This window comes from Neolamprologus brichardi, chromosome 22 (assembly GCF_056152115.1).
Source record: "Neolamprologus brichardi isolate AB-2024 chromosome 22, ASM5615211v1, whole genome shotgun sequence".
Lineage (NCBI taxonomy): Eukaryota > Metazoa > Chordata > Actinopteri > Cichliformes > Cichlidae > Neolamprologus > Neolamprologus brichardi.
Genome location: NC_142124.1, coordinates 8706341 through 8732794, shown reverse-complemented (window position 1 = coordinate 8732794; position 26454 = coordinate 8706341). Strand labels below are relative to the sequence as shown.

Here is a 26454-nt window from a genome sequence, read left to right as displayed (position 1 = left end):
AGACGGTCACCACATCTGGGAGACTGAGGCCAAGGTTGAGAGAGACGCCTCGAAGCCTGTAAGTGATACATGTGACACAGTGATCGTGACAAAGCTGATCTCATTTCAGGATTAAAGCGCTGTGTAAAGAGCAGCTGTTCCCAATCATTTATCTGAACTCGATGCCAAAATGTTTAGTCTTCGCATCTGAAAAACAATCTAACGTCTAAATTAAGAGAGCCGAGAGCAACTGGAGCCCCACTCAGTGTGATGAAGAACAACCTGCCTTAGCAACAACAACGCATTTGTTTTTTTTATTGAATCACAAATCTGCTGTAAACTTATACATAATTAGATGGGAAGTTCAAGAAGTCTTTAAAATTTGTAAACTATTCCAGTCATTCATCTGGTACTAGCTTAGCAAAAACCTATAAGGAAAGGCAAAATAACCCAACCCTTTAGCTAATACTACAAAAAGAATGCGTGTTCATTATTCAACTGTTATACTTTTTATATCTGATCTCTTATTTATTTACAAGAAATATTTTACAGTGCTGGAAGAAACTAAGAGGCCACTTACCAAACACTTCCTGTTTTTGTACTGGACACACTTTTGCCTTCACAACTGCCTTAATTCCTCAGTTTTTCATAGCATAGATTCAACAAGGGGCTGAAAACATTCCTCATATATTTTTGGTCCATAATGACACGACAGCATCGCACAGTTCCTGCACATTCACGACATGAATCTGTTGTTCCACCACGTCTCAAGGGTGCTCTATTGGATTGAGATCTGGTGACTGTGGAGGCAATTTGAGTGCAGTAAACTCAAATGTCATGTTCAAGACACCAGTTTGAGATTATTTGAGTTTTGTGACATGGTTTGTTATCCTGCTCAAAGCAGCCATCAGAAGTTGGATACACTGTGGTCGTAAAAAGATTGACATGGCAGGCAACAATGTTCAGGTGTTTATGCCACACTCCCGAAGTGTGTCGAGAAAGCATCCCCCACATCATTACACCAGCCTGGTGATTGTTACCAGACAGGATGGATCCATGCTTTCATGTTGTGATGAGTCCGTGTGAAGTGCAGCCTTGGCTTCCTATTCTTAGCTGACAGGAGTGGCAGCCGGTGTGGTCTTCTTCTGCTGTAGCCCATCTGCTGCAAGGTTTCACATTCAGAGATGATCTTCTGCTTACTTTGGTTGTAACAAGTGGTTATTTGAGTTACTTTTGCCTTCCTAAGATCTCAAAGCAGTCTGGCAATTCTCCTCTGACTTCTGGCATCAAACAGAAGGCATTTTTTCACCCAGAGAACTACTACTCATTAGATATTGTCTAGTTTTCAAGCCATTGTCAGCACTAGATGCAGTAGATCAGCAGTTTCTCAAATGGCACCAACAATGATGCGATTGAGAGTCACTTAAATCATCTCAGCAGATCACCTTGACCATGTCTACATGTTTGATTGTGCTGATGGCATGTGATTGGTTGATTACACATTTACATTAACAAGCAACCAAACAGGTGTACCTAATGAAATGCCTAATGAAGTATCAATACCAGCGTTGCCTTTTGTTCTGAATCAGCGAACTGTGACTGTAACAACAGCGCTGATTTCCTCAGCCCAGCTTCAGTGTTGTGTTTGAAACGTGTGGAAAAGGTGCTCAAAAGTTCAGCCCTCCACCTGTGGGGGTTTGAGCCTGGCAGCATATCCTGTCTTGCGCTCAGACAGCTGAGGGAAAGACAGAGCCAGAGACGTGGTGGGAGTCTGGGAGATAGACGAGGGGATTAGAGCGTGTATAAATGTGAAGGTCTGCACCTGCTCCCAGTGTCTTCCCTCTGCAAAACACAGACACACACTCACTTAGAGTGGCTGCTGGGGCACATCTGTCTGCTTGAATAGACAAAGGCCCTCCCTCTCTCCGTCCCTCCCCACTCAGTCCAGTCTGCTGGATTGTTCCCATTTCAAACACTGACGCTGCTTTGGCCAAGTTTAATCTCAGACCAAACAACAAATCCAGAATACGTCACCTGAACAGACTGACCTGCTCCAATGAGCGCAGATCTGGGAAGACGAGAGATGATTACGTTTTCTTTTTAAGAATTACTTATAATTAGATACAGATTTCTCATATAAACCTAGATAGATGGTCTTGACGCACTCACTTAGCGAGTCCAAAAATGCTCCTCTATGCTTAATTTGTCACATTTTTTTCTTCCCACTGTTTGCATGATAGGAACCAGTTTTATTATATTAAACCTCCCAGACCTTGTTTTGAGATTTTCTTTTGCTTTTTTGTGTTTGTTTTAACTCAATTTGCAATTTTATGATGTAACACACAATATGCAGGCATAAAACTTTCAGAAATATTTGAATAACTTCAATTACATGTGACACCAGTGGAATCCTGCAAATACACAGTTTACACAGTCCAAATGAGGAACCCTTTCCTGAAATTTAATTGCTATTTCTCTGAAGGGCCGATGGATTTCAGGGAGTAAGAAAAGTAGAAAAGCCTCATCTGGCTCCACTTAGCTTTACAGTGGTAGTGATTTAATATAACGTATGTCAGCTCTCACCTGTACATGTCAGGCCCGGCCGTCCTCCGAAGCTCAGTTTTGCAGACGAATGACTTCCTCCCTGACTACTGAGCAGCGCCTCCAACACACTCGGTCATATATATTCCCACACACATGCACAGAAACACACACATGGGGCTCATGTGTCCACAGGCTGAACCCAGGAGTGTGGTCACTTCTGGCCTTCACTCTCAGCAGGAAGCTCTGTTGGGGAAATAAACTATCTGGACACTCCCAGGTTTAATTTATTCACTTTGACTGAGTTATTCATTGTGCAAACAACCAGAGCTCCCTCTAACCTTACTTCATGGCCTCTTTGTGGCTTTCGGATGACAACCAGATTTTTACATTGTATCTGCCACCCCTTAAATTTAAGCTACAATACAGTGGAAGGGACTGCAGACTGGATTTTGTGTTCCCCTTTCCCCCTTCTAATGGCCAACAGGGCGTGACACACATGTTGCCAAAATAATCAGATTGTGTAGCGGTCAGGGTTTACCTGTGATTGTCAAATTGGCACAGACGGGCATGTAGTGTTCTCAATTTCTTTGTCACAACTACCTCTTCAAGATGACAAACAGGAGAAGTACAGCCACAGTGACTACTTCCCCCTTTTATATGTACTAATTAAGAAGTTTAGGTGCAAATGCAAAGCTATAAGCTAATTAAATGGATATTTAAATAGATGGTGTGTTTTTAATGACAGAACTTGTTCTGTGTTGCAGAATTCGCTTCTTGTTGAAATCCCTCCCTACCGAAACCAAAGACTGTCCACTCCCGTCCACGTGAACTTCTACATCTGCAATGGCAAGAGGAAAAGAAGCCAGTACCAGCGCTTCACCTACGTCCCTGCCACCGGTAAACTTGTCTTTTTAGTCTGCTATTTATAGGTTTGGTCACCGCTGTTCTTCATATGATGTTAAACTCCTTTCATATGTTTGCTGTTACAGTGAGTCCATTGTGTGGTGGCTTACACATTTTTTTACCATACAAAAAGTTCTCTGGTTCAATTTCAGGGGGAGCTCCAAATCCCTGTGGGCTCCTAAGAGCCAAATCAAGCCACCTACATATGCTCTTACAGTGAGAGATGCTCATATAAAAGTTCAAAATAGTCTTTCAGTCTATGTTCACTCTTTGCCAAAAGCTTTGTTTCAAGTTGGCTTTTTCTACTCCTGAATCTGGTTGTGAGCACACAAGCCCCACCCACCTGCTGTCAATGTTTAGAGGAGCAGCCAATCAGAAGAAAGTCACTTGAAACATTTATCTCAAAGCTTTTCCAGACCCACACCACACTTTTTTTTAGTCAATTACTAACAATAAAAAGTGTGAGCACCACAGCATTAGAAAAAAATGTTAAGTTTTTTTATTCATTAAACATATTTTTTGTAGTGGCTCTATACCTCACAAATGAGGTCCAAATCATGAGAACTACCATCTTAAAGGGAGGGGGAAGGGATCTAAAGCAGCTTGTTTTAGCCTGAACATGAACTCTGGGTGAATTTATTTTGAATCAGCAAAATATTCTCTGTGAATGGACATTAGCATAGTGGATCCACTTTATGTTGTAACTTCTTTTTCAGCAAATCTTGATGTGATGAAGCTGCAAAAAAAGGGAAAATATAGTGTGAATAAGGTAAAAACTGTCTTCAGATATATGTTAAGCTGGGGGTCAATAGTATCACTCACCATTTAGTCTTGTTCATGTTTTAATAATTAAAAAAAACAGCTGCTTTCATTATCGTTTAGTGTAGAGTTGAGTTTTTGCTAATTTAACAAAACAGTCCCGTCAGCTTGAAACCCAAATAGTCAAACTATTTTGGTCACAAAGTAAAATTAATCTCCAGACTTTTGGTTAATTTTTTGTTTTTGACTTTTTTGTCACCATGCCAGCCCCTCACTACTCTCAGTCTGCTCTTTTCCTTCCACATCACAGACTAATTAGAAACATTTTCGCTGGGATTTTACTTCTGAAGACGAGAACAAACAGTTTGTATTCCCCCCTTGTCTGGTGGTTTTCTAGGGAGGAACAAAGCAACGCTATTATTCCTCCATTGTAAAAAGAAATCCATAAAATCTGTTCTTTTCCATACCTGTTGCTGCATGAATGCTGAGGCAACTGGACACACGAGGGTGGGGAAAGGGGCATGGGAAAAACATGTTATTTGAATCGAGAGCCTTTTGCCAAGCTAAATATAAACATTGACCCACCAACTGAAATGTAAAAACCACTGCTAATTGCACTCCAGGCTTGGAGTGAAAATCCAGTGGGTGGTTCAAAGCTGCGATTCAGCTGAACTGGCCCGGCCCTGTGCGTGGGCGACGGAGTGCCCCGCCGTGAAAGTGGAGCATTGTCCTCGCGCTGCAGAGTGTAAGGGAGTGGACAGACTGTGGGACAGCAAGTGTGGTCAGTGTCTCCTAGAAGGTGAAAGCTTTTAAGGCAGCAAGCCAGCAGGCTGAACAATATAATCTGCCAGTCTTCTAGAAAGGGAGAAAATCATTGAGAAAGTTTAAACAAATGGACAGACTGAGTAAAAACACAGCTGGAAAAAATGATCAAGGCCTCAGTTCCTCGATGAGACAGAATGCAGTCATTTCCCAATCTTTTCAGCCTGATGGTTAATTGAAAATAATACAAAGACAACCTTTCAGATGTTGAGGCTCAAATGTTTTATTGTTTGCTAAAAAAATACTCATTTTGAATTTGATTACAGCAATTTGTTTAAGAAAAGGAGGACTGAGGGAGGTCTTTGCTGCACTTTTGAAAGTAAAAGTTCCCCATTTTTCCTAAATATGGGATTTTCACCTCAGGTGTTTTCTGTGTCATTGTTTTTTGTTTCATAAAGCGCCAAATGCCAAACCAGGACTGGATGACCACCAGTTTGGTACCCGCACTCTTTTGCTATGGAGTTGTGCCATTGTAACGTGAGCAGGCTGACAGTTAAATGATGTAGCATTAATGAAGCCTTCACAGACGTGCGAGTAAGATGGACCCCCGATGTCATCACTGATCCTTGAAGGGTATTGAAGGGTGTTTTCCAAAAACAACCTAAGAGAACCTAAGTTTTACCCTTCACCCAAGTTACTCTAAAAAGAGAAGGCAGCAGCATTTATGGGTTTTTTTTTAATATCTGTTTTCACAGCTGACCTGACGATCACAACCATTCACTACTTGGCGTTGTTTTCAGCCTCGTCTTTGACTGAAATCTGGAGTTTTCTGCAGATTCTCATTTGATGTTAGTATGAACGCAGATGATGAAAGGTTTAGATTGAAAAACTTATTCTCATGTAGTCTTTCACAGTATCTATATTTTGAAAAGCAGTTTTTACACATCACTAACATGTTGTGGGCTGTGTAGAGCTTTTTTTAGCATTACAACCCTTTTCCAGTCTTTTGTCGTCCTCCAACATTTTTAAATGCATTGCTGACGTCAAATTCAAAACGCACGTGATTTTTTTTTCAATCACATTTCTAAATTTGATGCGTTTAAGCGAAATAATCAATTAAAGAAATCTGTAAATCGTTTTGTTCCGCTCTGATTTACGCCTCAGGTTTTTTGCTTCTGTTTTGAAGAAATCACATCTGTACCTTTTTCTCTTTTTTTTCATCAACAGCAGGTGTTTCAACAGCTCACACAAAAACAACAGATTTATTTTGGGACACATAGTACACATGGTTGATCTTCTCACTCCGGAAACCCAAGGGCAGGCTCTCTTTTCTGGCAAAACAAACTATTTGCACTTCTTCTGCACCCTTCTTTGCACATGCATGCATCTACCCTCCACAAGCAGGCAGACACACTTCCTCCAAACAGACCCAAAATAGGGGTGCGTTTGCTATTTTAGTCGTGCGGTTTGTGTAACTATCTCATTGCAGTTCCTCTTTTACAGTTGTTGACAGGCGAGGCTTCACCATGCATGACGCGTCCTAGTTTCACTCCTTTTGATCTAATTAGCCTTTTTTTTTAGCTCGGGAACTCCCTCTAAGATTAAAAATATCTTTTTAAAGAGACATCCCCGAGAAAGATGCAGAATTACATAAAATCAGTAGACAGTCGACAAATCAAACAAGCGTGACAAGGATAAGGAGAATAAAGCATGGGTTATTAAGTATTTCAGCTTCTATTTCAAGCACATGCTTCATATTATGATCTAAAATATGCTCGGCAGAAAAAAAGGAGAAGAAATAGATCCAGTTTGGTGATGCAGTGATGCAGTTCAGGGTCAGAGCTGTGCTGTCGTGTGCTTGTAACCGCACTGAAACGCTTGTTATATAAGATTGATGTGGTGTCATTGGCTGCAGCTGATTGATGGCTCGCATTTTGAAACTTTGTGTCCAATATGTTTCGCTGTGAAATCTGGACGGATGGTCAAGATGACAGCGACTGAAAACAAGACGTGGCTCATTTGAACTCAGCGTTGGTCCTCCGCAATCCTCCGACAGCCCAAAGACCCAATTTCATGTGTTTGCGTTCAGTTAAACTCTTTCTTTGTCCCGGTGAGGAGGCAGTAATTTTCTTTGAAATTACTGAACCCTGCTGAGCACGAAGCTGCTGCTGCTGCAGCAACATATATCATATCGCACATGTACTGTAGTGGATATTAGCACCAGAACAGGATCCAAAGAAAACAGGGCTTTTATTATAGAAGCAGCCAGATTTTTCTCGTGTTGATGACTCATCCCTTTTTTACTTCTTTTTTCTACTTTTGTGAATGTTTTCTGTTGGGTGGGGGAGCTCAGGCCCTAACACAGAGACTCATTGATGAGAGTGTTTGTTTGGCAGTGTGTATCCTAGCCACAAACCCACTCACTAACTCACTCGCTCACTCACACTTGCAGGATGGTTGGAATATGTGTTTACTCATTTAGCTTTTCCTTCTGTTTTCCTTCAGTTCCAACAATAAAGACGGAGCCTCGTGATGACTATGACGCTCCTCTGATGTGCACCCAACATGGTCCTGGCTCGTCCTTACTCCCAAAGCCATATTATCCCTCACAAGTCATGGCCCCGATGATGACCTCTGACCTCAGGCCATGTGTTGTTGGCGGGCCTTATTCAGCCAGCCAGCAGAAACTTGCAGCCAAGCCCTCCTCCTCCTCCTCACCTCCGAGCACCAGCCCTAGACAGCAGGATCTCCCACCCTCACCCTTCTCAAAATGCCTCCCTGCGAGCCCGGCCGTCCAACAGCCGGGTTCGCAGTCCCCGATCCCGCACGTCTCTATCATTCAGGAGACTCCCGGGCGCTACCAGCCACCCAACCTCTACTCGCCCAGCAGCTGCTCCTCCTCCCCGACCTCGCAGGCCTCCAGCCCGACCGACGCCCCCTTTTCTCCAACCCACTGCATGACACCAGCGCAGCCGGTGAGCGGCAGCACAAGCCCAGCCGCTCAGCAGCACCCCAAAGTGCCAGAGAGGGCTCGCTCTTCCTTGCAGGAGGATGGCAGTCCCTCAGCACTGGCTGTCAGCATCAAACAAGAACCACAAGAGCTGGACCAGATGTACCTTGATGATGGTGAGACTTTTTTTACTTTTATAAGACAGAATTTAAATACTTCTAATCCACTGCATGGAAAAAATTATAGAGCGAAATCCCCATCGAGCCCCCTAATTGATGAAACAATGTGGTTTTTATTACCCTCCAGCACAAAACGACCGTACTATATCTCCAGGCACTGATAGCATTTTTGATTATCATATGACTCACTTATCACTTTTGCCAGGAAATTTTTGGCCATCAAATCACAACTTAGAAGTTTTTTCCTCTTTTTTTTGTGTGGAAATCCTCTGACTCATAGTCATTTAAAAGAACAGTTAAACATTTGTGGAAAGTGATTGTTTGCTTTGTTGCTGAGACGTAAGAGATAAGATTGATCTCATTTGTCTTTGGTAAATACGAAGTCATAGCAAGTGGAGGATTTAGGGTTTTATCATAGTAAGGAGAGGGGAAGCGTGGGAAACTACTAGCCTGGAAACCTGGAAGCACAAAATCCTCCAAGCACATCTGAAGTGCACTGACTACACCTTCTTTGTCTTATAGTTTGCTGAAATAAAACATTTGCGCTTCAGTAATAAAACTTGTAGTGTAGCGCTACACCCAAGATCCAAGATGTGTTTCAAAAAATGACTGGTAGTCTCTATGGCTACGTTCACACTGCAGGCGAAAGCGCATCAAATCCGATTTTTTTGACCCTGTGCGACCCATATCCGATCATGGTATGACAGTGTGAACGGCACAAATCCGATATTTTCAAATCCGATCTGGGTCACTTTTGTATGTGGTACTGAATCCGATACATATCCGATGTTTCAGAAAGCGACTGCTGTGTGAACGGTCAAGTCGCATTAAATCCGTCTTTTACGTCACTGACACAAGACAGATGCCAATTATCAGCGCCGGAGAAGCGCCCGATAAGACATCGCGAACGCTTCCTGGCCATCCGGTGAAACTGCTGGGAAGACAATGTTGGAGAAACGTGAACATTTTATTTGTACTGTATAATCTGCAGATTCTGACAGAAATCTGCAACTATCCTTTGAAGCACCGCTCCTCTAAAACAGCAATAAGGATCATTATTGGGTTATTTACATTATTATGTAAATAACAAAATAACTTAAAGCAAAAATTGGAAAACGTAAAGTCCGAAGTCTTTATATTAAGGGCCATCAGTCAAACAATATTGTTTGCTCTGGGTCTAAACAGAGCGCGTTGTGTGCGACATCTTTTGCGCATGCGGGCCGCTTTAAGCGTTCACACTAGAGCGCGTTTGCTGTCGCATTTTATTTGTAGTGTGAACGAGCAGACAAAAAAATCGGATTTGATCAAAAAATCGGAATTGAGCATTAAGACCTGCAGTGTGAACGTAGCCTATGTGTTAATTAGAGCTTTTCAGACTCAGATCTACATGCCTAAGATGCATGCAGTCAAAAATATGTGGCACAACCAGCAACATGTGTGGGTGTGCTTGTTTAGCTTTGCTTTTATTCTATTAGCTTAAGCTACAGTCGCACTAGCAAAAACAGTGGTTGAAACCGCAACGCGATCAAAATTATAGTGGCCGTGTGCAATCAACTTGTAATGGCCCTGCTTGAAGTGGTCAGGGATGGGGAACTGGTCTGAGATGACTCGCAGTCAGTTTCACTCTGCAAAGCAGCATTGGTGTATCAGAACAGCGATAAAATGGGGATAAATTGGCAATAAGGCAGTGACAGTCTGCTTCAATCAGTTTTTTAATTAACAGGGTCAAGTTGGCACTTACATGCAATCTGTTTGCAATTAACTGTGGTAAATCTCAAATCTGTTGCAACACTGCCGACGTGGACTCAACAATGGTGGACTGAGCAGAATCTGATGATGTGAAGACTCCACCGACACACTCCACCGTATTAGGGAACCTAATACTTTAAGTGTCGTGGAGTCTTCATCAGTCTTCTCCATGCACCTTGGAAGTAGGTGAAGTTTTGCCAGAAACATTTGTTGCAGACTGAGCAGAATCCACACATCAGGCATGACTCTCCCAGTAACAACCTGGGCCTGATCCAAATGAGGCACATTTATAAACTCATAAACAAACAGATGCTGTAAGTTAATTTTATTAATGACCAGCACTCTACCAGCAGCTCACAAATGATGGAGTGAATGTTGTACTCGCTGTAAGCGCAGGTTTTACTCATGTTTCTCTCTCTGACAAGAGTGAGGCTGAAGAATGAATGTTTATGATATAAGGGTGAAATCTTCTGTTAGAAATAGTTGGAGGCCATGTGAGGTCCTGAGAACTGAGACTCAGGTGCAGCGCGGGATTTATCCAGAGATAAGGTGCTTTATTACAAAGTACAGATGGACCGATCTGATATTAGGTATCGGTATCGGTCCGATACTGACCCAAATTACTGGATCGGATATCGGCGAGAAATAAAAAATGTAATCCGATCCATTAAATATCAAAAAAGCACCTCACAAAACTTGCTACACGATGTAACTCGGCTAATAACCGTAGAACGTCGCAGCAGTATACATCACGTGATAGAGCGGCTGTGTGTATTTGTAGCCTAGCTACCAAACCAGCATTTCATCTCCGAGGAAGTTTTCCCAGAGAGAAGTAAAGCAAGTGTGTAAGTTCATATCTGAATGTCTGTAAAGCATTCCCACGTTAAGCTTAACAACAGATATATGGAGCGACTGCCTCTCTCTCTCTCTCTCCTGCTGCTACTGCAATCGTGAAACTGCTTAATGATCAGCTGATCGGCTTTTCTGTCGCGAGTCCGTCTCTCTTCTTTGTTTTTGGCCCACTTTGCACCAGAAAGAGGAAACCAGCGGCTGAACAACAGCAGCACGTTTAAGCTTGATAAGCTGTTGTTAGAATCTATTTAATATTACTTTCTAGACCAGGATCGTTTTCTACGTAGCTGACGGCTGGTAACTGTGCAGGGGCGGATCTAGCAAAGTTTAGCCAGGGGGGCCGATAGGGCATGAACAGGGAAAAGGGGGCACAAAGACATACTTTTCTTTCTTATTCTCATTTAAAATGTCTAGCTTTTAATAAATAATTATCTGACTCTTACACCCAAAGTTTTAATCTGATGTAAAATATATAGAAGTCCATTACTGTATATAGTAACTGTTAAGTCTAATATACCCTAGTAAGCTAGTACTTTTTCCTTTGGGAAGATACCATCTGTGCAGTCTGCAATTCTGTTGAAGAAAGATGTTGAATCTATTTAATTATTCTTGAAAAATAATTTATTTCTGTGCATTTTTCCCCCTGCATCAAATTAAATTTGATTACATTGATTAAGCATCATGAGCTGGAGGGTGGGGGGTTGTTCCCTTTTTTTTTTTTTTTTTTTTTTTTTTGCTGGGAGTTTGCAACCCTATTAGTTAGGTTGCTTAATATTTCTGCTAAGTACTCTTTAAAATACCAGAATAGGGAGGATGGAGTAGGTTTAACTTTATTAGACTGATCAGTGTTGCTGAACTATGAAATATTTTGGGCGCAGTGTATTTTTTACATACAGGTATAACAGAATAGCTTTAGTGTTGTTATTTATTTAAACTTGAGTATAAACGTATACAAAATGCAGAAAGATATTAAAAAAACAGTTTTATTGATTAAAAAACACACTATATCGGATTCATATCGGTATCGGCAGATATCCAAATTTATGATATCGGTATCGGTATCGGACATAAAAAAGTGGTATCGTGCCATCTCTATTACAAAGCCTTAATATGTTACGCATTCATTTGCTGGTTATGCATCTCCTAGTGTCGCTCCTGTCACTGGCCGATGGAGAGGAGCAGCCACACCCCTGAATGAAAAGCTCAACCCTAACCTCACCGCCACATCACTCACAACTTAAAACATGTTACATGTTACGAGTGATTTTCACATATTTGTTAGGTCTAAAAGTCAGAAAGTCTGCTGCTGATTTCAGTAAATAGAACAAGATGCCTCCTTTCCTGTACAGGGTAAACAGAAACAAATCCCCCATCAAAGCAAACTGGTTTCTGAGGAATTTTCTCAGTGTAATATTTCGTAAACTGGCAGCATTTTAACATTATTTCAAATTAAATATTTAGGTTAAGGGGCAGTAGGTAGGAGGTTTCATTCAGCTTTTAACTTTGAGTTTTTGAAGAGGAAACTGTGAGATTGGGAATATTAATATTAATTTAACAAACTTAGCACACTGTAACATCCTGACAATATTCTAACAGATCAATTAATAACTGAGTTTTTTCTGACATTTGTAACACCGCCGATCAAGTAAAGTAAGAGAAAGAAACACGAACGCTGCTGTGTGTGCGGGTCTCAGTGTGGAAACCTCCTCTGTTCAGTATAAAAAGGAAAACCAGATGTATCCTTGTTCCTGCCTCCTTCCAATGCTCCGTTAAGTTCAGCTCAGTTCTGCTCTATTTCAGTAAAATCCCAGCATTACTGCAGAGCAGGAATACGTGTGCCTCGGCTCTAAACGCTCCGAGTCAGCACTGAGTAAAGAGTTTTGGAGCTGCGCCCGCATCTTTGAACCATCCAGCCGTGCCAATTACGTACTTGTTCTGATAACATCTTCGTCTTTTATTCCAAATGAATAACCACCGGTAACTCTCACACACATATCGGGGGCAAAATAAAGCCCGATTTTCAGTGTTAAATTTAGCACAATTTACAGTAAATTTTCCACCACAAACCTCAGTAACTTAGGCTTGTGTGATTCCTTAACTTGTGTCCTCACTCAGAGAAATAAATGACGGAGCAGAGCAGCTTCTCACAGCTGCAGATTGACTCCGACTGAGTCAGTGAGTTGGCATTTTGTCTGTTATTTATAGAGTTGATGGCGATTAATTGCAGACATTTGCCTGCATTTGATTGCAGTCGGAATGAGTCAGAGGGAGACAGGTCGCCTCCTTCCACACAACCTTGCATGCAATCGCCTTGTGACAAAACAATTGGTCAACCAGAGGACAAGGATGCTGCACGCTTAATATCTGGGCAACCAGTTTGTCAGTGCAGCTATTTCCAATCAGTCTCACATGATTGGAAGCATTTTATTTTATTGATGTTTATTTGTTTATTTGTATTATTGTTATTTTGCTGACCTGTTTTTCCTCTAGTGTGACTGGGGCCTTAGCTTAGCTGCAGAGAAGGTAGAAGTCATACGAGACAAAGAACTTTTTTGTAGCGAAGTGAAACAGTGTTAAAAATAATGACAAGGATCAACAGCATCCATTGTTAGTGCTTTTTTTAATCTTTGATGGATTTTTTTATGCTTCTTCCTCTTCATGATTAACTATATTGATCTCTGTTTAAGCCAAATCTGCATTTACACACAGCTGACTTACAAGAACGTCTCTGTTAGCCTCTGAGTTGCTTGAATTCCTTTAATCCCTTATTTCTCAGCCAAAGAGCTTTGCAACAGACAACATCAGGACAAAAATCTTCTATTATTAGTTCACATCACAGTAAAAATGCACTTAAGCCTTTTCGGCACGTGGCCTTTATAACCACGTTTCTGTTACACGAGCTTAATTTTGCAATGTGCTCTGAACTGCACTGAACTAGAAGTCCCCACTTATCTGGGAGTGTATTCAGAGTGACATTCTTACATTCATTTGCTTAACCGATTAGCCAACTTATGGTGGCAGGGGTGTTTGAGTCAATCACAGCTGTCATAGGGTACACGCCAGACAGGTTGTTAGTCCATCACAGGACACGTCTACCGCAGAGGAAATCCATACAGCCACACAGACAGCATGTATAGTCAACACAGAAAGGCAGTAGAGCTGTCCACTGCAGCAGCGTGCAACTGCATGCAAGCACTGACCTGCACTGACTTCTTCTCAAGGTCCCCTCACGTGGTGTAAAACTGCACTCTGTCAATCCTCATTACAGCCCAAAAAACATCCACCAATGGCTCCACAGATACCAAACCCAGCTATTTGTCTTTGGGTAATCAGTACAAAACTGAAGTGTAATAAGTTTTTATGTCCACTACATAACATTCCGCTTATATGTCTACAAAAAAAAATGAAACCCAAATTTCAGATCCACGTATCAGCGTCGAAATTTTGAAAGAAATATTTAAATTTACTTCCTCACTGTTACAGCTTGTGTCAGTTACAGCCTGCTGAGGGAGTAGATGGTAGTGGGAGTGACGAGACGGTGTGCCAAGATGTTTATCACTGCTGTTGCAATGCTTTAAAGTGTTTCTTTCTTCGCTGCCTAAGCTCTGGTGGTCTCGAATTTGATATAATTGACTTTAAACACAGTATAAGACGATTCGGCTCAAACCTCACTGAAAAAAGAAATGCCCTTTTTGCATCGCCCTTTATTTATGTCACAGAAGGCAGGATTTTAGTAGCGCTAACTCTATGATCTCACTGCTCTGGCCCTCTGCGCTCACCACTGAGGTTTTGGGGGCTTTGTGCGCTGCATTGTGGTGATTGGAAATAAATTGGATAAGTGATCTTCCTCGGGGCAGAAAAAAAACCCAGTTTGTGGCTGTGTGTAAGATCCACAGCGGAAAGAGTTCAGTAGATGAAGAAACACTAACCAGCAGCTATCAGCAGACGGAGCAGCGCAGCTTTGATCCATCACCAGAGCCCCCGCTGAATCGTCTGGCCGAGCTTTGTGATGATGGAGAGTGAGATGCTGTTGTTGGGCCTCAGATTGCGGCACTCAGACTGTTCTCATGCCACTTCCTCCGAACAGTCTGGATAAATACATTATCACTTCTTTACCCCGTCTGCGGTAATATTTGGCAGGCTGGAGCTCCAGATTTGATTTGTTAATGTGCTTTTTTTCAGGTTCTAACGTTCCAGCCAGGTGTAGTTAATGAAATCAAAGTATTTAACTACGCCATCACAACCATAATGGATATTCCCGAAGGGTTGGCATCCTCGTTAGACGTGTTTTCGCTGGCAAATTGAGGGAAATTTTGCTAAACATTCCTTCGTTATTGTGGCTTCTCACTTCATTAAACCTTTGGCATGGCTTGATACAGCTTTACGGCCTCGCTCAGGTGTGATGTCGAGCGTGCTTGTTAAACCACAGACATCCATATCTGAGGCTTTTTTGCTCATACAGAGTCCTTTCTGAAATAAGATTGCGGGTAGATTTTATTTTTTTTAGTATATAACGAGTAGTCTTTGCCCAATTTGATTTAATTTCACAGAAATTTAAACACTTATCCTGTTAAACAGCCACACTATGCTTCATTTTTAACTGAAAGTGGCACAGGTGGTTTTCGTCTCCCTCTTGCACTGGTACTGTTTTTGTCTTATTATCCGTGTTTGCACAGCCTCTAATATTCATCGGGACCCCCCTCTGCTGCGCATTTTTTCACACCGTCCCCCGAGAGGCCACAAACATGTCTGTTTGTGGAAAGTCTGACTTGCGTAGTCTGGAGCCAAAGGTACAGTATAGGCTGCAGGGTGCTGCTGAGGGAGATGGAGGTCTGCCACACTGCTATAAAACTTGCTGACTGGAGAGGTTTGCATGCTTCCCTTTAGCTCAGAATGAGTCTGGATGAGGTGGCGAAAGCCATACGTTATACTGCACAGTAGTGTGTCCAACACTTTTGTCAGTGGTGAGGTAACGCGAGCAAAGCATTTGAGCGCGATGTGAGCCAGCGCATTATGAAATGCTTTTTTATGGCGTGTTGTGGCTTGTTGGATGTCAGAAATTTACAATTGATGACCAGAGATTTAGGCTATTAGAGGAAAAATATTTTGGAATAAATCTGTGAGTCATACCTGACTCTGTTAAATCACTCAGATTTTATACAGTAAAAGGCAGTTTTGCAGATTTTATTATGTTTAGAAGGAATTGTTAGCTTTCTTTTTATTTGTTTGTGCTCTATTCACCAATATTCACATCTGCCATGTGTTACTCATTGCTCATTTACTGGTGCATCATTAAACTCAATAAAAAGCACACACAAATATGTGGTAATGCAGTGGAAAAGTCCCAGGGTAAAGCTTTATCTTAATTAAAATGTAAAGTTTGGTGCAGCGGTTAATACTGTCGCCTGCAAAACTGCACCTTTCCTCGTCGTGTGGAGTGGGTGCCCTGGTGTCCTTCTGCAGTCCAGAAACTGTTTATTAGATTACCAGGTGATTCTATGCACTGAATACCTGCCTGAGGTGATGGAGACGAGTGAAAATAGATGTAGAGACTACTGTACAAATTTGGTAGTGCAGTTGTATTTGAAGAGGCGGTCTTTAAGGTCTAAAAAGTTGCTGGGAATCAGTGTGTGTGACAGAAGAAGCATTGAAGCTACAGTGTAAAAGACACTGGATTTACATATGTGTCCTTTGATGAGTGTAGTTTTTAGGTTAAAGCACTTTATGAATGCTGCTGTAATTGCTTTTTCTCTCCTTTGCCTAAGTTATAGTGAAAGATGAATCCAACCTTTTTTCTGTCTCATGTGCAGAGACAAACTAACATTTATTGATCGACACTAAATGCAAAGTGCAGCTGAGGTTTAGAGGAATGTTATTAGTTTTACAGATACTTGGATTTAGATCCCAGAAAAACAAATCTTTGTGACTTTGCTGGATTGCCATGTTATTAAAATCCCCCCCCGATAGCACCTATCTCCTCTTTCCTGAGACATTTTCACTAAAAAACAAAAATATCAACCTCACGGTGACAGTAGATAAAAAGTCAGGCCATCACCGGAGTCTGTTAGACTCTTCCTACGAGGGCCATAACTGCCTGCGAAAAATCTACGGGCGATCTGTCCAAGAGCTCTTGAGATATTTCAGTCTGGACAGACGGACAGAGCGGCTCTGGCGTCCTCCGAGGCTGCTGCTGGCATGGCTAAAGACAATTCCACATTTGAACTAACAACATTTGGAGAAAATGTCGACAACCAAAATTTGACAAAGGATATAAATACAAGATCACGGTTTCTTCTCCCTTTTGTGTAATTCTATTTTATTTAGACATAAAAAAGTTTCCAGTAATCTATTGTTCAGACATTTTTAAATAATACCTGAGTTTAAAAGAAAAACTTGGCTGAATCTGTGGTGAACTACAGAACCGCTCTGTGGGACTGACTTGCAGTAACCCAGTAGGAGCCTCATAATGTGGGCCAAGAACATCTTGTGGCTTGTGGCCTGGATTTGACGTGGCAGTAAACTGGGGGAGGGTTCGTGGTGTTTTCTGCCCCCCAGCTTTTTTTTCTTCTCATTGTATCAGCGCAACTCTCCAAGCTGACGTATTCCTCGTTCAGCGAGGCTGCTGGATATCTCGCTGCCGGATCGGCTCGTCTGTAGCCTTGTATTATTACAGGCTCGTTCGTGTTGGCAGCTTCCAGCCTTTAATGAGGCAAACAGCGCTGTCCTGCTAATTGTTTGGGAGTTCCTTGGGGTTTCCTGGTTGGAGAGCCGGGCTATATCAGTCCGATCCAGCTGCTGTCAGCCACCATGGGAGAGGAAACCAGTTCCTGGATTACTTCATATCAAACCCCAACATCCACGCTCTACAGATGTAACGCTTGATAAAGATTGCCTCAGTATCTTCCATTAAATCATATTTATATTGATGATTATCTTTGAGTTTGGGTTAGAGTTAGATGCATGAACATGCCAGTAAAAGTAAACTCCTGATCTTTATCAAAAGATTAAGTTGTTGTCATGTGAAAATTTGAAAAATTAAAACTTGAGCAATTCAGTGACGACTGAACCAAAGCAGCATCTGCTGATAATGAACATGCGATAAGACTGAAAGCCTCAAGGCAGCTACTGAACAGAGCTCGTGTTTATTTTAGAGCATGCCCAATACTCCAGGTTGTGGCTGATGCTAGTGCCTATATTGATTTTTGGAACCTAAAAATGATCTATCAATATGTCAGCTGATATTCTTTTTAGACACTCGAGCCGGGCCTGCTGTTGTCAGTTAGTCAGAGCATGTTTTGGCATTTGTTAGGACTCAGACACTCCTCTCCACAGCTCCTCCTTCAGCTGCTACAGGGAAAATCGAGGCCTTTCAAAGTCAGTTGGCAGACATAATCCGTCCATCGTGTCCTGGATTTGTCTTGGGCTCGTCTCCTAGTTGGAGAATCTCAAAACATCTCACCTAGGAGGCGTCCAGGATTCATCCTAATCAGATGCTTCAGATCAACATACTCTGTTAGAGAACAACCCCTCGTGAATGAATGAATGAATTAGTCACTCATTTCAGCTGCTCCTTAATCACTCTTGGTTTCTAGTCGTACACTATTCACAGTTTAAGCCCATAGGTGAGGGACGAATAAACACAGATCACCTTTACCACAATGGTAAACCATCAGTTTGTGTCCCCCACCTTACAAAGAAAATCCTAAGATACTTGAAATCCTCTTTTCAATGCAGAGCAGCAAATGGGCCTTTTCCATCTGAGAAAACTTATTTCACAAGCTGCCGTGAGCTTCACTCGGTAACCCTGTCTGCCCGTTGTTAAGCAGTATATGCCTATACTGCTACAGGCTATCTTTAATAGACCAACATATCGAATATATTAACCACTATAATGCTTCAATTCAATTTCTTTGATTTTTTCCACGAAAATCTTGTTTAGCAACCTCCCTTTCCAGATTATGGCGTAAAAACAAATTTAGTTCCCTCAAAGTTTTGATCAAACCCACATATTTATTTCCTTTTGTGAAATAAAATAAGGGCAGATGTTACTATGCGTCTCTGTGTGTTTGTGGACTTGTTTGAAGCGTCTCTGTCGCTCAGCTCTCTTAAGCAAATCAATGTGACCCACATGACACAGATGTCACACTAGTGCTGGGCCTATTTTTAGAGCTTTGTTGTAAACACACTTAGAGATCGATAGATTGACCTTATTTTTACTTTCAATTAGACCCTCCACATCAAATGTGACACCACAACGAAAAGTAGGCCATGGTAACAGGCACATAAACAGTACATGCCGTGGCCTCACTGAGGCAAAAGATAAATTTTTACTGCCTGCTCTTCCTTTGTTTCATATCAGAATAAACTGAATTATGTCTTTTTTACTGTTTCAGTCTCATGTGAAAGCCATTGAGCCAGATGTGGCGCATGATGGTGCGTAAGAAAAATATCTGCACGCCATAATTCATCCATGATTTGGATAGTTACCGGACAGGTGATGACATCATGCGGAGGCCTGACGATGTCTTGATGTCCTAAATTTACAGCCGGCGGCCTGGCTCGACGCGCGCGTTGAGAAGTCGGTGTAATAACGTGCCCCCGAGGCCTGAACTCGGCTGTTATATCCTTCCACATCCAGATGCACAGAAGGTCAAAGCCAGATCAAATAGAGGAGAGGAGGTCAGTTGGTTCAGTCGGGCCAGGAGAGCACACATGGCGGTGGAGCGACAGACTGTAGGAGGGTGGAGATGAGGTTTGGGAGTTTATTTCTTCAGGTTCAAGTATGTCTTCTGGTAACACCGGTCTCACATTCGCATGAGTGGTGGCAGTACGCTGTCCTGGTGACGCACGTCAAAAGCATCTCGCCGTACCATATGCACACGAGAACAGACCGTTCTGATTCTACTGTTACAACAACAGAACCTGAAGCGAAATTCTGGAGAGTTTAGATTGCGCGCAGCCAAGTCAAGCCTCCTTCAAGACGATTTCATGACCTCAGCTGCAAGATGGAGGCCACTGCACAAGAAGTCACTGCCGGTTTGCACTGATGAATCATTAGAGGCTTTGCAACAAATTTCAAATGAAGTACGAATAAAAGTAGCCGATGATTAGCTGTAGGTTCATTTTCCAGTCTTTTTCCTACATTTGCTGAGGTGATCAACTTGTCAACGTTGTTTAAGCACCAAAACTGTGCTGCTATTATTGCACAATGTTCGGCTATGTCGTTGATTTAAATTGTTGCTGCTGCAGTCATAATTTTCACGATGCCAAGCAGGTCTGACAAATGGTCCAGTTTTCAAGGATAAGTAGAAAATCCTTAAATTTGAAAAGTTGTAGTCAGCAATGTTCTGAGTGAAGAAAAATGCCTTGATTTATTATTTGAACTTCAGCACGTCATCCTGACCACACGCCTAAATGCACTGAGTTGAGTTTCTGTTTGACTGGCTGATTAGTTATTTGTGTTAATGAGCAGCAGAACAGATGTTCTTAATAAAGTGTGTGTATTTTCATTTTTATGGATCCGCTAATTCATTAACTGGCAAATCATTTCAGCCCCGTTCATCAGCATTCAGCTAAAACCTAAAAGGTTCCTTTGCAGCCTTTTGTTTATTGTCTGCAAGATGATTTTGGTACAAAAGTGAAAGAATAGATCAAATACCTTTGACCTAGAAGAAGAGGAAATGTGAAGATTTTACCTCTAATTTTACTTTTTTTTTTTTATTTATTTATTTTTTTATAAATTTTATTTTCAGTCACAGTAGCATGTTAATAACAAAACATTGAACATACAGTAGTTTGCTGTTCAGTATTTACAATACCCCAAAAGATTGCATTTAGTGCCGATCAAGAAATAGAGAAGGAAAACAAACAAACAAACCAAAGAAACCCCTACAAAACAACAAAAAACAAACAAACAACAACAAACAAATATAAAAATAAAATGTATAAGGGACATTCAGTGTACAGTTAACTATGATAGTGATATAGAGATATGGCATCCGGTCATGATAAGGTGGTCATTTTAAATGTTTCCATGTACATCAGGAATGGCTGCCATGCCTTAAGAAATTTGGCATTTTATTTTACATTTTAATAATGCCGGGGAGGCTTGTCCTCCCCGTTTTTTCGACAGGAAGTGATTTAAAGCACCTGCTGCCTTGCCTCCTTGCCTTTCCCCGACTTTGTTTCTTATGAGGACACATTGCTGTAAATCTCAGCCTCATATTTGCATAATAGCTTCAGTGTGTCCATGTGTTTCCGTGGCACGAGCAGGAGTTACCGCTGCTGTACTGTAGATATCAAACATGCCAAACAGATCTCATTGTTCCTTTATTAATCGCAGTCCGTCAGCGAGCCAAGCACATTTACTTCATGTCTAGACGAGCGTAACGTATCTCTCTATAATTGTAAACAGCTTCGGTGAGAATTTAGATGATTTTGGCGTTTTGGTCCGAAGGTTTTGCATCCACACATTTAGGTGATTATGACACACTTTTATTATTTTGTTTTTCACCATGACAGCCTCCCACGCACACTGGTTCCTTATTGGTGTGGGTGTGTGTGTATGCTGACATTGTGCAACACATGCAACCCATTATATTTTTGCGATAGGAAGTGTGGGGTATTTCTGGTAGGAAGTGTCCGTGCCAGTGCTGGGTCACTGAGGAAAGAGCTGCTCTGCTGTGTGCAATGAAAATAGATGTTTTTAAGAAGGAAAAAAAACCCACCTTCCATTGTGTGTGTGGGGGGGGGCTCAGGTTTCCAGGCTGCTCTGACCAGCCAGACAGAGGGAATTCCTCTCTCAGCCCTCTGGCCTGGTTTCTTCAGGCCAGATCCAGGGGTCTTCCCCTTCCCCTCTCACATTTCTCATCATTATGAAAGGGGAGCGGACGGGGGCTTAACCTAGATACTGGGTTAAACAGTAAACAGCAGACTAATGAGGGAGAAACTGACTTCCAAGTAATAAGTGTGTTTACATTCACAGTTTAAAGAACAGTAAAAATCAAGACAGACGGAAAACAACACAATCAATTATAGTAACCAAAAATGACCGATTTGTGAGTCTCCCCGTTGTCGGCGCATTCATATGTACGTATAGGTTTTTCTTGTGTAGCAGCTACAGTCTGTCAGACTGTGTAGCTGCTCTTTGAACACGCCACACCATCTGTACACAGCTGATAAAAACAGATAAACAAGTGCACCTGGAGGCAGCAGGATGTTGCATCATCTCTCCTGATAAAAAATGGCTGGGGACCTCCAGTGTAAAGTGATTCTATCAGACTGACTCAGAGGAAATAACAGGTTCTGTAAGGCTCAGAGGAGTTTTGCTCACACTGGCAGAAATAGCACCTTATAGATGTACTAACAAGTGTATAATAGCCTTGTGCAATGAGAAAAGCAAAGTGAAAAGCACATTTACTTTTTCTGGGCTCTCTAGTTATCCTTATAAGGGCATCATTTTTAAAAATGCATATATTTGATGACCCCAACAGCGAACAGGCAAAGTTAGACCAAGACTTTAAAAAACAAAAACTTTATTAAAACCTTCATTTTTTTTTTCATAAAGCTTATAGATAGGGCTGGAAGCTTTGCTCCTATAGGCTCAGACAGCTGGGAAGCTTCATGTTATACTCTGTGGTGTACTGAGCATTTCTTCTCCTCTCGCCTCCTCCTCCTTTCGCTCCCCAGGTGTTTATATGTCACTGCTGCATGTGTTTTTCCTCTCTCCCTATGCTCTTTATTTTCTTCCTAACAGAAAAAAAACCTCCTGCAGACCCAGGCTCGGGGAGGTGCCCCTTTGAGCCTGGGAGGCGTCTCCTAGTGCTGCTTAAAGGAGATTGTCTGATTGTAGGGGGTTTTCTCCGTTACTGCGTAGCTTCTTACGTTGCAGCACCTTTAGGAAGCTGTTGGTGTGATTTGGCACTATATAAATAAATTTGAATTGAGATGAATGAAAACTCTGTGTGTGTTAGATGTTATAAAATGTCAGTGTTTGTTTTTGTGTGATTGCTGAAACTATTTCAGGCTCATCTTATGCAAACTTGCTGCAAGAATTAAATGAACAACAAATTCAAAAGTAACAATAAAAATGAACCTGAAGAATCCCAGATGGACACTTGTAATCAAGCCTTAGTAAAATTTTGATTGGCCATGTCTTAGAAGCACAAGCTCAGGTTGGATTTTACTCCAAATCCTCACTGGTGCATTAAGATGGAGCTGCGCTTTAAAGACTTTATCAGGTTTTATCACGAATGTTTATCAGTTGACATTTTTGTGCTGAACTTTACTGCACCAACTGTTTTTCTTGGTTTTGATTTGCTGGTTAAATCAATGCACTATAGCCTCTTTGTTAGGTTCAGGTTCAGAATAATTCCCTTCAGGAGCAGTAACCCTGCCAAATTAACACTGTGTGCATAAAGGTGACACACTGCCCACTTTGATGAAAACACTCCGAGACAAAACTGTGAAAAGAACTGAAAAGTGACAAAAAAAAACCCCATTGCATCAATGTTTCAAGTTCGGACTGAATAAGAAGTGAAAAAGAGACTTAGAACGGGCCTTTTTAGGTATTTTGGAGGAAACCTGAAATCCTGATCATCCTTTTCTCTCTTTTCCTTTTGCAGTAAACGAGATCATCAGGAACGACCTGTCGAGCATCTCCGTCCACAGCCACGCGTAGTTTCCCGTCACCACCACAAGTGACAGGAATTTTTTTTAAAAAAGGGAAGCACCAAATGAATTTGACATTATGCTCCACATGTTTGGACTAAGGCATGCAGGAAGCAGCAAAAGGAAACGCAAGGAGAACAATTCTAAATGTATTGTCCAGATGATCAGGGTCCAACGTGTGCCTTTGTTTTTCATATATAATAACGTTACATAGAACCTATCCAAGGTATAGATTACATGACTGACATGTAAGTTAAGTATGTAGCAACCAAACCTGCCATTTCCAGCCTTTACAAGAAAGTGTGCTTTTAGAGGACCAAGATTTGCTTTGTTGTTGTTGTTTTCTTTGGGGGTTTTTTGTTGTTTTGGGGGTTTTGTTTGTATGGCTGCGGTTTGTAAATGAGTCGGCGCCCATGAGTTATGTCATTTGTATATAAATTTGGATGTGTAATGCTCCAGTTTGCATATCTGGCTTTACAGAGAAACCATTTAAAAGACAAGTGCCTTTTTGACTGGAAGCAAAAAGACATGGCCTTGGCTTCACATATTCAACCTCAAAATTTCAAATTAAATATATTTTAGGGGCAACTTAACTTACATTTTCCTGAACAGTGGATACTGTGGGTAAAAGTGACAATTAAGGGATTATGGCGAATGCAAGAAGATAGAGTGCATGCAGTGTAACTTGCATGTAGTCAGCAAAACTACGTTGTCTGTTATACTGTGATGTCTGTCTGGAGTTCAGCCTTTCATTTTGGAAATGGAAAGTTGGATTTTTCCCCATCATCATACTGTTCAGACATAATTTGCTTGCAGAGAACCAACAACAAGCACTTATCCACTAAACTAGTGGCATTTCCTGTCAATGTTTCATTAATGCAGGGGTGGAGCCAAGGACAGCCAAAGGTGAAGCCAACCAGGACTTCGAAAAACTATAAAAAAAATGGCACTAGCGACATAGTCCTGGATGAACCGAAGCCGTATCCCAAAAATGAAAGTTTGCGGGGTAAAAGTTTTCCTGACAGACTATAGATGTAGTTCAGTTTGTATGTTGTAGTTAAATACCTTTCTGTGTGTCAGCACTATTTGACACATTATGGCAACTGCTGTATTGATTTCAGCCATGAATTGGGCAGCAGCGGCATCCTGACTTAAATCCTTAACCGACAACTAGCAAATGGCTAGTGTTTTGGGCAAAATTAGTTTCCTTTCAGAAAAACCAAAAAGCATGAGTGTCATTTTATTTCAATTTGGGCATACACCTTATGCACAAAAGCACTGGACCACCTATACATTATAGTTACAGGAGCTGCTCAGCCATTAAAACGCACGCCACAAAACTCCTGGTACACAGTTTTTGTGCTGTTAATGTGAGAGGTTTGGAGCTCTGCAGTTATGCGTTGGCGACTTGTACCCAGAATGCACGGCAAACCTGCTCTGTAGCTTCACGTGGTCTGACACACCTCCGCTTTGCAGTAGTACCACTTATAGTTGATCGTGGAGGGAAGAAAGCAACTGACTTGTTTGTAAGAGTGGCATCCCCTTACAGTACCACACTCAAATTCAGTGAGCTGTTTAGAACAACACATTCATTTACAAATGTTTGCAAAGGCTAACTGCGTGGCTAGGGGGTTAATTTCATACACCTGTGGCAATGAGACTGAAAACACCTGAACGATTGGGAGCTGTGTCCCAATACTTTCATCCATTATCGGTACTGTATCAGCAAAAAGCAAAGTAGAAATGGTGGTTTTGTCTAGCATGCTTGTATAAATAATTATCTTAGCCATCCACTGAATCCGAAACATTGATGACTATCTATTGAAAGCCCAGCTGCAAACCAGTTTTTGTGCAATAGCATTAACAGGAAGTGGAATACTTCTCTTTGAATGGCTCTCAGCTTGTTTAAGAGGGATGCAAATAATCACAGAACTGGAGTTACATTTAGTAACCTCTATTTTTCTAGCAGAACTTTTTTTGTAAACACCACGACCATTTTAACAGCTCATCCATCAGCTGAAATTATAATTATCTTATGAACTTTAGCTTCAATTTAGCAGCATAAGACTTTCTAATTGTAACTGAGCGTTAAATGAGCCCTCATAATGTGTTACTACATGCCTGCATAAGCAAATGATAAGTGACACAAAAAAAATGCTAAGCTGGAAAAATAAATAGTCATCTGTTTCTTTGGCACCCCCGTGTAAATAATGGTTTCAGTCTGGCCACCCCATAAACTTGTCTGGCTCAGCCACTGCATTAAGTTGACAAGTCATTTCCCCCAACCCAGCCGTCAACTGCTTTTTACACCTTTTTTTTTTAGTCATTTTTAATAAAAAAGAATACATACAGACTTGAAAAGTAACAGATAAAATGTTAGCTGCAGTAATACTGGTTCGACTTTTGAAAAAAATCATCTCAGTTGTGATGAAGCTTGACTTTTATTACTCCCTGGAAGCTATGCAACATGCAGGTAGCATTAATCTCTGAGAGAATGTAAACATTCACCGTCATATCTCTAATCCAAAGATTACTTTGCAGCGGTGAACAGCAATACGAATATACACACATTTTCGTTTTTGTATTTTCATATTTATTCTCATAGCATGAGCTCGACGTTTATTCATGTTTATCATACAGCTTGTTTTAGACGGTTACATACTGCATACTGTGGTTTACCTGCTAATTTGTCAGCGCTCGCGCACTTGTTCCCAGTTTTATATGTATTTATGAGTCTTAATCTGTGTAACTGAAGAGCATGAGAGAAGCCATACTGAAATGTTTCAGAGGAGAAGGTTTACTCTTTGTCAGTAACTCATAACTCTCCTTTGTCATATTTTGTGGACTTGTCAATAAATAAGCCTTCATCTCTTTGATCTGTGTTGTCTCAGCTTTACTGTAGGAATGAAATCAGCAGTTTTATATGTACGTTATGTGTGTTGTCACAACAAAGGCGGCGATTTGTCTCATCGCCTTACATTAGAAAAAAGACTAAAAGAAATAGTACATAGTGGTAATATGGTAAAGGTAATGGACCAAAAGTTCCCTCGTAATAAGTTTGTTATACTAAACTTTGAACTACAGATCTGTTCAGAATTTAAAATTAAA

The 26454-nt window shown here is 41.3% G+C and overlaps 1 protein-coding gene across 2 annotated transcripts in view; it reads left to right on the top strand.

Moving 5' to 3' along the window:
* The window catches only part of nfatc1 (nuclear factor of activated T cells 1), a 49957-nt gene extending 23830 nt beyond the window's left edge, over nucleotides 1-26127 (top strand). Inside the window, exons 7-10 of one of the 2 annotated variants that reach the window (XM_006794406.3) lie at nucleotides 3-58; nucleotides 3288-3420; nucleotides 7453-8073; nucleotides 23301-26127. In XM_006794406.3, the coding sequence (XP_006794469.2) occupies nucleotides 3-58; nucleotides 3288-3420; nucleotides 7453-8073; nucleotides 23301-23356 (866 nt within the window). In that variant the 3' untranslated portion in view covers nucleotides 23357-26127. Of the gene's footprint in view, nucleotides 1-2; nucleotides 59-3287; nucleotides 3421-7452; nucleotides 8238-23300 lie in introns of those variants that run through there. The other variant, XM_087835149.1, reaches the window with a different exon arrangement.
* Nucleotides 26128-26454: the final 327 nt, after the last annotated feature.